General features: G+C 42.4%; 1 protein-coding gene across 1 annotated transcript; it reads left to right on the forward strand.

Annotated features, from left to right (window-relative positions):
- The first annotated feature begins 1,489 nt into the window (after positions 1–1,489).
- Positions 1,490–14,859, forward strand: LOC116375808 (complement C1q tumor necrosis factor-related protein 1-like). Its single transcript, XM_031833435.1, has 4 exons — positions 1,490–1,971; positions 5,004–5,213; positions 12,579–12,830; positions 13,622–14,859. Exons 2-4 carry the CDS (start codon positions 5,015–5,017, stop codon positions 13,915–13,917), a joined length of 747 nt encoding a protein of 248 aa, XP_031689295.1. The 5' UTR covers positions 1,490–1,971; positions 5,004–5,014; the 3' UTR covers positions 13,918–14,859.
- Positions 14,860–15,386: the final 527 nt, after the last annotated feature.

Below are 15,386 nucleotides of genomic sequence, written 5' to 3' on the forward strand. Positions count from 1 at the left end.
AGAAAGAGAGAGAGGGAGAAAGAGAGAGAGAAAGAGGGAGAAAGAGAGAGTGATTAAAGAAAAGAGAAGAAAGTATATGCATATGCAAAAGGTCAAGAAATTTGATGAGTCATTTCAACATGACACGGGGCTACTTTTAGCCAATCACAGCCCAACATTACGTAAAAAGAACTCCTGACACATTTTCTGACCTCAAAATCTCTGCCAACAGTTAAAATAATGAACAACTTACTATCAGCAGTAATTTAAAAAGTAACTGAAAGCAGATATGTTAAATTAAATAAACATGAATGTAAATACACATTAAGGAGCACAGACATTGTGTAAAATAGTCCAACTGGACGGCAGTGTCTCGGTCTAAAGTAGTGCACTATGGAATAGGGTGCCATTTGGAACACACAGAGTTTCTATGTTCTGATGAATGTCAGAAAGATTCATAGCTGTCTCATAAATGGTTACTGCTTACCTAGGGGATGTAAAACATTTAGTTTGCGTTCTGTCAGTGCCTGATTATATTTTTGTCTGCAGTGTGTGTGTGTGACTCGTAGCCCTTTCCTGAAGTCAAATGACCAAATCACCCTCTAGTGGCCTCATGGGTGGAATGTTATTCATATTTTTTATAATTTCATCATGATTTATTTTATTTTTTTAACCCTGAAAATCCGGTGTTTCTATGTGAAACAGTTTTGTTATATTTCAGTCTTCCATGATGTATATAATCTGCCTTTTCTGTCTTTTAATATAAAGTCACTGATTGGTTGTAACTACTCTGTGGTGGAACATGGTGCTTCTGATTGGCTGTAACTACTCTGTGAGGGACATGGTGCTTCTGATTGGCTGTAACTACTCTGTGGTGGGACAAGGTGCTTCTGATTGGCTGTAAGTACTCTGTGGTGGGAAAAGGTGCTTCTGATTGCCTGTAACTACTCTGTGGTGGGAAAAGGTGCTTCTGATTGCCTGTAACTACTCTGTGGTGGGACAAGGTGCTTCTGATTGGCTGTAACTACTCTGCGGTGGGACAAGCTTCTGATTGGCTGTAACTACTCTGTGGTGGGACATGGTGCTTCTGATTGGCTGTAACTACTCTGCGGTGGGACAAGCTTCTGATTGCGTGCGTGTGTGGTTCATTGTGTAAATATTACAGTACAGGTCTCCTTCTCTCCATCTCTACTCTGTAATATCTCTCTCCTTGTCGTTTAACTCGTCCCCCACACACACTCCTGACCCGTTTCCAAATCCAACATCTTGCTAATCTACATACCCCACTTGACAACATCTGTCTTCATCAGTGTTGTGGCTTCACAGATGTGGAGAAGAAGCCCAATACAACATACCAGAGCAAAGCTGGTCTGACAGTTCAACCACACAGATGTACCTACACAGAGAGAGAGAGAGAGAGAGAGAGAGAGACAGAGAGACAGAGAGAGAGAGAGTTGAGAGAGAGAGAGAGAGGGGAGAGAGAGAGAGAGAGAACCAGGGTGTCTGTGCTGACTCCTCTAGCACTGAGATGCAGTGCCTCAGACCGCTCGGGAGCCCCGAGTTAAAGAGGGAAATGTTTTAACTGGCACAGAAACACGAACGCATAGACTCCAAGCATCTACTTGGCAGACAGGGACGAAGAAGAAAGAGAAGAACGCGTGATAAAGAAGATGATAAATTAGCTCTGGTGGAGGTTTTGTGTACAGCTGAACCATTCTGACAGAGAGTAGTACGCTGCAGACTTGTCTTAGTAATGGATGTGTACTTCGGGGAGGGGTGGAGGGATGGAGGGAGTCATCAAGAGAGGAGAGAAAGGGAGGATGAGTTATAATCAGCGAGGAGGGAGAGAAGACGGGGAGGGGGAAAGCAAGCGATCTACAGCGTGTTTAGGAGAGAGAGAGGCTGAGTAAAGTTTCTTACCCGGTTACACCATTTTCCTCGCGCACAGCTGATCCTCAATACATTCGCGAGCATCGCTAGGAGGAACTCAAGGTAAGTGAATCAGGACCTTGTCAAATGGAAACTGTATAATGACACATTGTTATATCTATTGCTGACAAGTCAACTAATTGTTTCCATGAATGCACGCGGATGCAGAACACGTTTTTTTTTGCCGCTTGCTTCCCCATTGAATGTATTTTTCCCCCCGTTGGAAATAAATGACTCTCAACAGAAGCCAATTCAGCAGTGTTCTGTGCATTTGCGCCTGAATGGAAACGAGAAGAATATTTTCGAAGATGCACGTTGCTACAAGTCATTATTTTCTTAAGCTCTGTGTGAGGATGTGTTCCACATAAATGTATGCTGTGCGGCTGTGGACGTGGCTGCTAGAATGAATCCATTCTGACAGAAAGACTACCGGGTACTTCAGGCGTGTTTTCTCTCTCTGGGTCAATTCTATAATGTTGACAGAATAACATTGTCATGCGCATACGAACAACATATTCAGTAGGCTATACAAATATTTGCATACAACATGGTACATTTGCATTTGATGTATAGAATATATATGCATATTATTTGTTGTCTTTTGAACCTGGCTGAACTATAGCTGTAGGCTGTAGCCAAGCTACTGGCCTATAGCGTATTAAGTTATAACTGATTACTTTAAAGTATGATGACAGATGCCAAAGACATTTAAAAGGGCAATCTGCGATTCCAACAACAACAAAGTAGGGGCCCCGCCAATGTTTTGCAACAACAGTAAAAAAAAAAATGTGTGGTGGATAATGAGATCTTGAACTATTGGGTTCTTCAATGACTGACAGTCTCAATCACCTGGACTCATTTTCTCTCTCGGTTTCTAATAATGTAAAATAAAATTGTGAAGAAGATGGCGTGCCAATATTGATAAACAGTAACTGTTATTTTGGTACTAGTGTTACTGTTTATCAATATTGGCACGCCGTCGTGCCCAGCAGGGAATGATCAGACTGTAAAACGTAGGTTCTCTCATAACTTCCCACAGAGGGAAACTAAAGCTTCCTCCCTTCTCATCATCCTTTCATCCATCCATCATTCTCACCATTGATCTGTCTTTTTTAAAGAATGTTAACATTCCAGGAGTTGTGTAAAACACCAGGGATTTCCTCTTTGGCCCTATCGCTCTGTCGCTCTGATTCACACACACACACACAAGCACACACACACACACACATACACACACGGCACGCACGCACACGCACACACACACACACACACACACGCACACACAGTGCTTGCACACAGACGCGCGCACGCACACACATACAGTAAATGCACATGCTTGCATGCACACATACTCCCCTACACACATAAACACTCATCCATTCTCTCCCTCCCTCCCTCCAATCCATCCTCTACAGTGTTGTCCAACTCTAAACTCTCAACATGTGTCTCTCTCAACCCCCGAGCCAAACCCTTCTCTAAATACTGTGGACTCAAACTGGTCGTAAATGTCAGTAGTGAAATCCAAATGGGTTTCTCACCTCTCCTCTCCTCAAGCAGGAAGTACCAGGTTTATTCAGGTAACGGTTTGTGATGCTACTTAGTGTCCATGTCTAACTGATACCTCCTGATGTGACCAGATCATTCAGACACCAGGGAAGTGAGAAAACTTAGCCTGCCTCTGATGTTCTCACTAGATGGCCAAGCTGCAAAGTCTAGATTGTCGTAAAAAGGTATGGGAGCAGGTTAGCAGTGTGGTTAAGGTTTGGGTTAGGTTTCAAATCAGATTTTAAGAAGATAAATTGTAGAGCTAAGCAAGGCTTCTGACTTTGCATCTTGGCCAGATACGGACAACTCTAATGTGGGCTGAGTTTTCTATTAGAACCCATAACTCTCTTACATGGCCAATACTTTCTCCTATAAGCTTCAGTCTCGATTACTGCTGCAATTCAGGGAATTAAAGGAATGTAACCTGCTTCAGTTAAAGCCAAGGAAATCACTGGTACTGGAAAAATGCTTGTGAACCTTTTTATTTGATCAGATTAGAAGTTAAATGCACAAAGACTCAAGTATTTAGGGTTATGGAAGGCTGCGTCTCATCTAGAAGGAACCTTTTTGTAACATGATCCAGCTGAAACCTTGGGAAATATGTTTTGACCCAGTCAAATGTGACTAAATACACAGTTCCATAGTTTAGGACCTAGAAGGAACTATAACCCAGTTTCATAGTTTAGGACCTAGAAGGAACTATAACCCAGTTCCATAGTTTAGGACCTAGAAGGAACTATAACCCAGTTCCATAGTTTAGGACCTAGAAGGAACTATAACCCAGTTCCATAGTTTAGGACCTAGAAGGAACTATAACCCAGTTCCATCACTGGACTGATGGAATAGTCTTGAACAGCATTTACTGTGATGTGAAAAGTCTCCCTAGATTGCAAAGCTCTTTCTCTTCTCTCTTTCTCTCTCTGTGACTCTCTCACTCTCTCCCTTCCCCCTTCTCTTTCCACCAACCCTGCTCCCTCTCTCTCCTCACTCTACGTCCCTGACCAATGATGTAACACACAAAGTGATTGGCTGTCTAGGACCTCTAGTGTGTCAACCCAGGCCTGATGCCAGAATCAAATTAGAGAGAGAGAGAGAGAGAGAGAGAGAGAGTGATGTATACTGGGCTTGGTGACCTGTCCCACTAACAGATGTCTTGTAGAGACACTGGAAGTGTGTGTCCAACCGTGAGCTCATATGGACATGGCTGGCAGTCAATGTTAATGTTTTCATATGGTTGTTTGGTCATGAGTGGATGTGGTAATACGGTGGTAATGTCTTCATGTTTAATACAGCAGGTGTGAGCATGAGCAGGTAGGTTGAGTGACACACACACACCCACACACACCAAAGAGAAGTGATCATGGCCCGTACATGAGCCAATACCAACACATCCAGCTGTCCCTGGTCTCACTCATTACCTTACCTTCTCTCTCCCCACATCTCGCTCTCTCTCTCTCTCGCTCTCTCTCTCCCTCCCGCCCTATTTCCCTCCCTCCCTTTCTCTCTCTATCTCTCCCCCCTCTCGCTCTCCCTATCTCTCTCTCCCTCAGGTGTGGTCATCATGTTGGGGGTGTGTCTGTCCGTCCTATTGCTCCTCCCCCTGGCCTCGTCCATCCCCTCCCCCTCCAGACCTCCCCCAAGACTATGCAGACGATGCTGCGACCCCCTGCAGCCCCCAGAATCCTCTGCTGCACACCCTGCCCACCACGCCGCTGCCACGCCAGAGGTCCACACCTACATCAACATGACCATACTCAAAGGTAAGGGACAACACACACACACACACATTATCAGTATCTTAGATGACCAACCTCAAAGGTACAGTACAAAGAAACATCCCGACAGACAAGATGAGATAGAGGCATTGCCTTAGAGCGACGTTTCCCAGGCCAGTCCTCCAAAACTAGCCTTTATAAGGATGTAACAGCTTATTGAAAAGAAGACACTTGGCAGGATCAGTAATCAGCCAGGCCAGCGTTCTTAAAGAACAAAATAACACACACAGAAGACACAGGGAATCAAACCGAACACACACACACCACAGACACACACACAGACACACTCTCCAAAGAGATAAAGACCTTGTGTTCAATTTCTAAGCCTTATTCCTCTAAAATAGTCCAGGAGACATGTCATGTATTGTTTCATCTGGTGTGTGTGTGGTTATGGTTTAATCTGTGTTCTGTGATAGAGATTCCATGTCAGGTTTAGCTGACCCCTGACCCTATCCCAAAAACAACAGGTAGTTACGTTTCTCTCACTTAGAAGCGTGGCACACACATGGACATGCACATACACACAATCTGAAAAAAACTCTAGATTCATTGAAATCATTGTTTAGAGTGAGTGAGGAAGGGAGGGGCGATGGGAGGGACGGTGGGAGGGAGGGAGGGTGGAAGGCTCCCAGAAGGCAGTATTCACCTGGCACTGAACCTGATGATGTGGCTGAAAACACACACACAGATAAATACACACCCACACAGCCTCATATAATCAAGCAGTGGTGTGTGAGAGGCTTGATATTAATACACTGCAACAACCCAGTTTGGTTAGAAAAGAGGCACTAGCTAACTATACAAAGACTATATATATATAGAGACTAACTATATATATATATATAGAGAGACTAACTATATAAAGACTATATATATAGAGACTAACTATATAAAGACAATATATAGAGACTAACTACGTAAAGACAATATATATAGAGACTAACTATATAAAGACTATATATAGAGACTAACTATATAAAGACTATATATATAGAGACTAACTATATAAAGACTATATATAGAGAGACTAACTATATAAAGACGATATATATAGACTATATATATAGAGACTAACTACATAAAGACAATATATATAGGCTAACTATATAAAGACTATATATATAGAGACTAACTATATAAAGACTATATAGAGAGACTAACTACATAAAGACTATATATATAGAGACGAACTATATAAAGACAATATATATAGAGACTAACTATATAAAGACAATATATATAGAGACTAACTATATAAAGACAATATATATAGAGACTAAGTGTATATATGGAGACTAACTATATAACGCCTATATATATAGAGACTAGCTATATGAAGACTATATATAGAGACTAACTATATAAAGACTATACATATAGAGACTAGCTATATGAAGACTATATATAGAGACTAACTATATAAAGACTATATATAGAGAGACTAACTGTATATATGGAGACTAACTATATAAAGACTATATATATTGAGACTAACTATATAAAGACTATATATATTGAGACTAACTATATAAAGACTATATATATTGAGACTAACTACATAAATACTATATATAGAGATACTAACTGTATATATAGAGACTAACTATATAACGACAATATATACAGAGACTAGCTATATAAAGACTATGTATAAAGAGACTAACTGTTTATGTAGAGACTAACTATATAAAGACTATATATATATAGAGACTAGCTATATAAAGACTATATATAAAGATACTAACTGTTTATGTAGAGACTAACTATATAAAGACTATAAATATAGACTCTAGCTATATAAAGACTAAATATAGAGAGACTAACTATATAAAGACTATATATATATATAGAGAGAGAGACTAACTATATATAGAGAGACTAACTATTTTAAGACATATATAGAGATGAACTATATAAAGACTATATATATAGAGAGAGAGAGAGACTTACTATATATTTAGAGACAAACTGTATAAAGACTATATATATAGAGAGACTAGCTATATAACGACTATATACATAGAGACTAATGATATGTATAGAGACTAACTATATAAAGACTATATATATAGAGAGAGACTAGCTATATAAAGACTATATATACAGAGACTAACTATATATAGAGACTAACTATATAAAGACTATATATATAGAGACTAACTATATAAAGACTATATATAGAGACTTACTATATATTTAGGGACTAACTATATTAAGACTATGTATATAGAGACTAACTATATAAAGACAATATATATAGAGACTAACTATATAAATACTATATATATAGAGACTTACTATATATTTAGGGACTAACTATATTAAGACTATGTATATAGAGACTAATTATATAAAGACTATATACAGTGGGGCAAAAAAAGTATTTAGTCAGCCACCAATTGTGCAAGTTCTCCCACTTAAAAAGATGAGAGAGGCCTGTAATTTTCTTCATAGGTACACTTCAACTATGACAGACAAAATGAGAAAAAAAATCCGGAAAATCACATTGTAGGATTTTTTATGAATTTATTTGCAAATTATGGTGGAAAATAAGTATTTGGTCACCTACAAACAAGCAAGATTTCTGGCTCTCACAGACCTGTAACTTCTTCTTTAAGAGGCTCCTCTGTCCTCCACTCGTTACCTGTGTTAATGGCACCTGTTTGAACTTGTTATCAGTATAAAAGGCACCTGTCCAAATCAAATCAAATTTATTTATATAGCCCTTCGTACATCAGCTGATATCTCAAAGTGCTGTACAGAAACCCAGCCTAAAACCCCAAACAGCAAGCAATGCAGGTGTAGAAGCACGGTGGCTAGGAAAAACTCCCTAGAAAGGCCAATACCTAGGAAGAAACCTAGAGAGGAACCAGGCTATGTGGGGTGGCCAGTCCTCTTCTGGCTGTGCCGGGTGGAGATTATAACAGAACATGGCCAAGATGTTCAAATGTTCATAAATGACCAGCATGGTCGAATAATAATAAGGCAGAACAGTTGAAACTGGAGCAGCAGCACAGTCAGGTGGAAGTTGAAACTGGAGCAGCAGCATGGCCAGGTGGACTGGGGACAGCAAGGAGTCATCATGTCAGGTAGTCCTGGGGCATGGTCCTAGGGCTCAGGTCAGTTGAAACTGGAACAGCAGCATGGCCAGGTGGACTGGGGACAGCAAGGAGTCATCATGTCAGGTAGTCCTGGGGCATGGTCCTAGGGCTCAGGTCCTCCGAGAGAGAGAAAGAAAGAGAGAAGGAGAGAATTAGAGCACACTTAGATTCACACAGGACACCGAATAGGACAGGAGAAGTACTCCAGATATAACAAACTGACCCCAGCCCCCCGACACATAAACTACTGCAGCATAAATACTGGAGGCTGAGACAGGAGGGGTCAGGAGACACTGTGGCCCCATCCGAGGACACCCCCGGACAGGGCCAAACAGGAAGGATATAACCCCACCCACTTTGCCAAAGCACAGCCCCCACACCACTAGAGGGATATCTTCAACCACCAACTTACCATCCTGAGACAAGGCTGAGTATAGCCCACAAAGATCTCCGCCACGGCACAACCCAAGGGGGGGGCGCCAACCCAGACAGGATGACCACAACAGTGAATCAACCCACTCAGGTGACGCACCCCCTCCAGGGACGGCATGAGAGAGCCCCAGCAAGCCAGTGACTCAGCCCCTGTAATGGGTTAGAGGCAGAGAATCCCAGTGGAAAGAGGGGAACCGGCCAGGCAGAGACAGCAAGGGCGGTTCGTTGCTCCAGAGCCTTTCCGTTCACCTACCCACTCCTGGGCCAGACTACACTCAATCATATGACCCACTGAAGAGATGAGTCTTCAGTAAAGACTTAAAGGTTGAGACCGAGTTTGCGTCTCTGACATGGGTAGGCAGACCGTTCCATAAAAATGGAGCTCTATAGGAGAAGGCCCTGCCTCCAGCTGTTTGCTTAGAAATTCTAGGGACAATTAGGAGGCCTGCGTCTTGTGACCGTAGCGTACGTGTAGGTATGTACGGCAGGACCAAATCAGAGAGATAGGTAGGAGCAAGCCCATGTAATGCTTTGTAGGTTAGCAGTAAAACCTTGAAATCAGCCCTTGCTTTGACAGGAAGCCAGTGTAGAGAGGCTAGCACTGGAGTAATATGATCAAATTTTTTGGTTCTAGTCAGGATTCTAGCAGCCGTATTTAGCACTAACTGAAGTGTATTTAGTGCTTTATCCGGGTAGCCGGAAAATAGAGCATTGCAGTAGTCTAACCTAGAAGTGACAAAAGCATGGATAAATTTTTCTGCATCATTTTTGGACAGAAAGTTTCTGATTTTTGCAATGTTACGTAGATGGAAAAAAGCTGTCCTTGAAATGGTCTTGATATGTTCTTCAAAAGAGAGATCAGGGTCCAGAGTAACGCCGAGGTCCTTCGATGTTTTATTTGAGACGACTGTACAACCATTAAGATTAATTGTCAGATTCAACAGAAGATCTCTTTGTTTCTTGGGATCCACAACCTCAAACAGTCACACTTCAAACTCCACTATGGTCAAGACCAAAGAGCTGTCAAAGGACACCAGAAACAAAATTGTAGACCTGCACCAGGCTGGGAAGACTGAATCTGCAATAGGTAAGCAGCTTGGTTTGAAGAAATCAACTGTGGGAGCAATTATTAGGAAATGGAAGACATACAAAGCCACTGATAATCTCCCTCGATCTGGGGCTCCACGCAAGATCTCACCCCGTGGGGTCAAAATGATCACAAGAACGGTGAGCAAAAATCCCAGAACCACACGGGGGGACCTAGTGAATGACCTGCAGAGAGCTGGGACCAAAGTAACAAAGTCTACCATCAGTAACACACCACGCCGCCAGGGACTCAAATCCTGCAGTGCCAGACGTGTCCCCCTGCTTAAGCCAGTACATGTCCAGGCCCATCTGAAGTTTGCTAGAGAGCATTTGGATGATCCAGAAGAAGATTGGGAGAATGTCATATGGTCAGATGAAACCAAAATATAACTTTTTGGTATAAACTCAACTCGTTGTGTTTGGAGGACAAAGAATGCTGAGTTGCATCCAAAGAACACCATACCTACTGTGAAGCATGGGGGTGGAAACATCATGCTTTGGGGCTGTTTTTCTGCAAAAGGACCAGGACGACTGATCCGTGTAAAGGAAAGAATGAATGGGGCCATGTATCGTGAGATTTTGAGTAAAAACCTCCTTCCATCAGCAAGGGCATTGAAGATGAAACGTGGCTGGGTCTTTCAGCATGACAATGATCCCAAACACACCGCCCGGGCAACGAAGGAGTGGCTTCGTAAGAAGCATTTCAAGGTCCTGGAGTGGCCTAGCCAGTCTCCAGATCTCAACCACATAGAAAATCTTTGGAGGGAGTTGAAAGTCTGTGTTGCCCAGCAACAGCCCCAAAACATCACTGCTCTAGAGGAGATCTGCATGGAGGAATGGGCCAAAATACCAGCAACAGTGTGTGAAAACCTTGTGAAGACTTACAGAAAACGTTTGACCTCTGTCATTGCCAACAAATGGTATTTAACAAAGTATTGAGATAAACTTTTGTTATTAACCAAATACTTATTTTCCACCATAATTTGCAAATAAATTCATAAAAAATCCTACAATGTGATTTTCTGGATTTTTTTTCCTCATTTTGTCTGTCATAGTTGAAGTGTACCTATGATGAAAATTACAGGCCTCTCTCATCTTTTTAAGTGGGAGAACTTGCACAATTGGTGGCTGACTAAATACTTTTTTGCTCTGACTGGGCCATTCCAGGAGTATTTTCTTCTGTTGAAGCCACTTCTGTTTTTTGGGTCGCTGTCCTGTTGCATCACCCAACTTCTGTTGAGCTTCAATTGGAGGACAGATAGCCTTACATTCTCCTGCAAAATGTCTTGATGGGAATTCCTTTTTCCGTCGATGATAGCAAGCTGTCCAAACCCTGAGGCAGTAAAGCAGCCCCAAACCATGATGCTCCCTCCACCATACTTTACAGTTGGGATGAGGTTATATTGGTGTGCTGTGCCTTTTTTTCTCCACACATAGTGTTGTGTGTTCTTTCCTTCCAAACAACTCAACTTTAGTTTAATCTGTCCACAGAATATTTTGCCAGTAGTGCTGTGGAACATCCAGATGCTCTTTTGCAAACTTCAGACATGCAGCAATGTTTTTTTTGGACAGCAGTGGCTTCTTCCGTGGTGTCCTCCCATGAACACCATTCTTGTTTAGTGTTTTACATATCGTAAACTTGTCAACAGAGATGTTCGCATGTTCCAGAGATTTCTGTAAGTCTTTAGCTGACACTCTAGGATACTTCTTAACCTGCAGGACGGCCACTCCTAGGGAGAGTAGCAACAGTGCTGAACTTTCTCCATTAATAGATCATTTGCCTTACCGTGGACTGATGAACATCAAGGCTTTTAGAGATACTTTTGTAACCCTTTCCAGCTTTAGGCAAGTCAGCAATTCTTTATCTTAGGTCCTCTGAGATCTTTTGTTCGAGGCATGGTTCACATCAGGCAATGCTTCATGGGAATAGCATGAATAGCATTTATATTGCAGGGCAGCTCTAACCAACGTCTCCAATCTCATCTCATTGATTGGACTCCAGGTTATCAGAGTCCTGACTCCAATTCGTTTTTGGATAACTCATTAGCTTAGGGTTTCACATACTTTTCCCAACCTACACTGTGAATGTTTAAATGATGTATTCAATATAGACAAGACAAACACTATAATTTGTGTATTATTTGTTTCAGCACACTGTCTATTGTTGTGACTTAGAGGAAGATCAAATCACATTTCTTGACCAATTTATGTAGAATCCAGGTCATTCCAAAGGGTTCGCATACTTTTTCTTGCAACTGTATATGGAGTCGCTAACTAAGTCTAAATATATGTAGAAATGACTCTCTAAAAGTGGTATTGGTTATCATAAAGCACAATGTCCAGATGCTTTTCAACTTCTTGTCCTACTGATAGTAATCATGGCTTGAAGGCTTATCTACAGATCTAGGATCAGTTTACAATATCCTAACCCTGACCATCACTATGTAGACATCAGGAAGAATACTGACCTCGGATGAGTGCTAAGAGGCGACTGTATCTAGAGGATGATCATTTAAACAGGACCTGGACAAGAGGGGGCCTGTTTAGATCATGTGGTTAAAGCATCAGAGATGTCCATATATGGTCAATGGGTGTGGAAAATCCACCAAGCCCTCGGATAAGGGAGCACACACACACACACACACACACACACCAGAAGAGAGGTATTTCCTTGCTCATGCTATCTCAGATAGATCTAGACTACATATGTTCTTTCTCTTTCCCTCCCCAGGTGATAAAGGTGACAGAGGAGATAAAGGCATGCCAGGGAAAAATGGTAAAGAAGGTCCCCAAGGTTACCGGGGTCCCATGGGTCCTCAAGGGACTAAGGGCCAGGCGGGCTCCCCGGGAGATGCCTGTAAGCCACAGCACTCCTCCTTCTCTGTAGGGAGACGTAAATCCCTCCACAGTATAGACTACTACCAGGCCCTGGTGTTTGACACGGTGTTCGTCAACCTCTACGAGCACTTCAACATGTTCAAAGGTAATTGAAGAACCACAAGGACACACACACACACACTATTTTAAACTTTATTTGTTTACCTCTTTTTCTTTCAAATTTCGTGATATCCATTTGGTAGTTACAGTCTTGTCCCATCGCTGCAACTCCCGTACGGACTCGGGAGAGGCGAAGGTCGAGAGCCATGTGTCCACCGAAACACTGCCCTGACAAGCCGCACTGCTTCTTGACACTCTGCTCGCTTAACCCGGAAGCCCGCCGCACCAATGTGTCGGAGGAAAAACTGTACACCTGGCAACCGAAGTCAGCGTGCGGCCCGCCACAGGAGTCGCTAGAGCGCGATGGGAGAAGTACATCCCGGCCGGCAAAACCCTCCCCTAACCCGGACAACTCTGGGTCAATTGTGTGGCGTCTCATGGGTCTCCCGGTCGCGGCCGGCTGCAACACAGCCAGGTATCGAACCCGGATCTGTAGTGATGCCTCTAGCACTGTGATGCAGTGCCTTAGACCACTGCCCCACTCAGGAGGCCCCCCACACTTTTTCCCACATGTTCAAAGGTAAATTATACTTCTACGTCCGTGCGTCTACTACTACTCCGATGTCTCTAGGGTGCAGGCTTTTGTTCCAGCCCAGCACTAATAATAATTTTAAAAAACTGATTCTAACACTTTCTCTTCTCTCAAGGTAAATTCTACTGCTTCATCCCAGGATCAACATCTTCAAAATCACTTCTTTGCAGTATTTTTGTTCCAGCCCAGCATTAAAACGCCTGACTCTAACACTAACCAATCACTTTCTCCTCCTTTCTCTGAAGGTAAATTCTACTGCTTCGTCCCAGGTATCTACTTCTTCAACGTGAACATCCACACGTGGAACTTCAAGGAGACCTACCTCCACCTGATGCACAACGATAAGGAGCAGGTGATCCTGTACGCCCAGCCCAGTGAGAGGTCCATCATGCAGAGTCAGAGTGTGATGATGGACCTGGCGCTGAACGACGAGGTCTGGGTCAGGCTCTACAAGAGGGAGAGGGAGAACGCCGTCTATAGTGATGACGTGGACGTCTATATTACCTTTAATGGATACCTGGTGGCGCCTAGTGTCCAGTGATCAGAGTGGAGGGGGAGGGGGAGGAAACTCTGGGTTGGATTTTGGTCGTTTTATCATGCCTAAAGTTCAGTGATGAAGAAGGAGGAAAGAAGAGAGAGGGGGAACTTGCGCCAGTGTTGGATTTTTGATTTTGCTTGTGCCTATATTGCCTTCAGTGCTCACCAAATTCAAATGTAATCTGGTTTGATTTTGGTTGTCCATTTGCAGTGCCTTCAGTGCTCACCAAATGGAAATTTTAGTTGTTCCTTTGTAGTGCCTTCAGTTCTCACCAAATGGAAACTCTGGGTTGATTTTGATTGTTCCTTTTTGGTGCTTTCAGTGCTCACCAAATGGAAACTCTGGGTTGATTTTGATTGTTCCTTTTTGGTGCTTTCAGTGCTCACCAAATGGAAACTCTGGGTTGGATTTTGTTTGTACTTCCATTGCTCCTAAAGCAGCCAATGATACAAATGACCTGCGCACACGTTTTCCTCTGCCTCACGATGTATTCCTCTCAGGTACTTTGAATGGGGAGGATTGTGGGCAGTGTTGTGTAGTGTTGTAGTGTTGTGTAGTGTCCCAGTGAGAAAAATTGGTTGAAATTACAGAACTTTTTAACCTTTTCAACGTCTTTTCAACATATTGTTTTGACCAAAAATACATTTTCAACTTCTTTTCAATGTCTTTTGCTCATAGGGTGGTTTTGGGACTAGACTTGAATGGACCCTGTATTGAACTGTTGCTAAGGTGACCTCAAGGCTTTAAAAGTGAAAAAGGAGATAATGCCAGCCATATGAAATGAATATATAGAGATTGTTGAGTAAGTAATGCAAGATTGTATTGATATATATATTGATAACTCAGTGTTATGTGTTTTTATAGAGATTTACTTTAAGCTGCAGAGCAGCTTGTAACATGTAAATATTTGTATAGATTTTGTTACCTAAAACGTTTTATCACTAGTCTGGGTGCCAGTTGGTCTTTGCTTTAGCTGAACTGTTGTTGTTGTCACGTCCTGAACACAATACGCTACTGTTGCTGAATGCAGTTTGAAAAAGTTCTGCATCCAGGCTGGGCTTACCCTAACCCGATACCACCAAACCCTGAAAGTACTGAATTCCATTGTATCAATACAACACCGACTGTATCAGAACAATATAAACCAAACAATCATTTGTAAAAACCCATTCAAACTAGAAGCCCATTCTAAACCAGACCTTCTAGAACCATTACTCCCCCATTGTCAGTTGAGCAGGTTGCATTCTATCTTTCACCTAGAGGTTAAAGGTCAAACCCTGACCCCCTGACCCCTGCCTGTTTCCCACCGTTTACACAACCCCTCATTATTGTCAAGATTTGAATATGTCCTAGTATTGCAATACATGGGGAATAGGGTGCCAAAAGTAGTGCACTATATAGGGAATATAAGGTGTGTCCTAGTATGTCATAGTAGTGTACTATGTAGGGAATATGGGTGCAGTCTGTGATTA

The sequence above is a fragment of the Oncorhynchus kisutch genome, linkage group LG1 (genome assembly GCF_002021735.2).
Source record: "Oncorhynchus kisutch isolate 150728-3 linkage group LG1, Okis_V2, whole genome shotgun sequence".
NCBI lineage: Eukaryota > Metazoa > Chordata > Actinopteri > Salmoniformes > Salmonidae > Oncorhynchus > Oncorhynchus kisutch.

What these genes read in the sequence shown, in the direction of transcription:
- LOC116375808 (XM_031833435.1), top strand. Translation starts at nt 5,015, where the DNA reads ATGTTGGGGGTGTGTCTGTCCGTCCTATTGCTCCTCCCCCTGGCCTCG. An exon ending in CAACATGACCATACTCAAAG is followed by an intron (nt 5,214 to 12,578) that starts GTAAGGGACAAC and finishes TTCCCTCCCCAG; the next exon opens with GTGATAAAGGTGACAGAGGA. An exon ending in GCACTTCAACATGTTCAAAG is followed by an intron (nt 12,831 to 13,621) that starts GTAATTGAAGAA and finishes CTTTCTCTGAAG; the next exon opens with GTAAATTCTACTGCTTCGTC.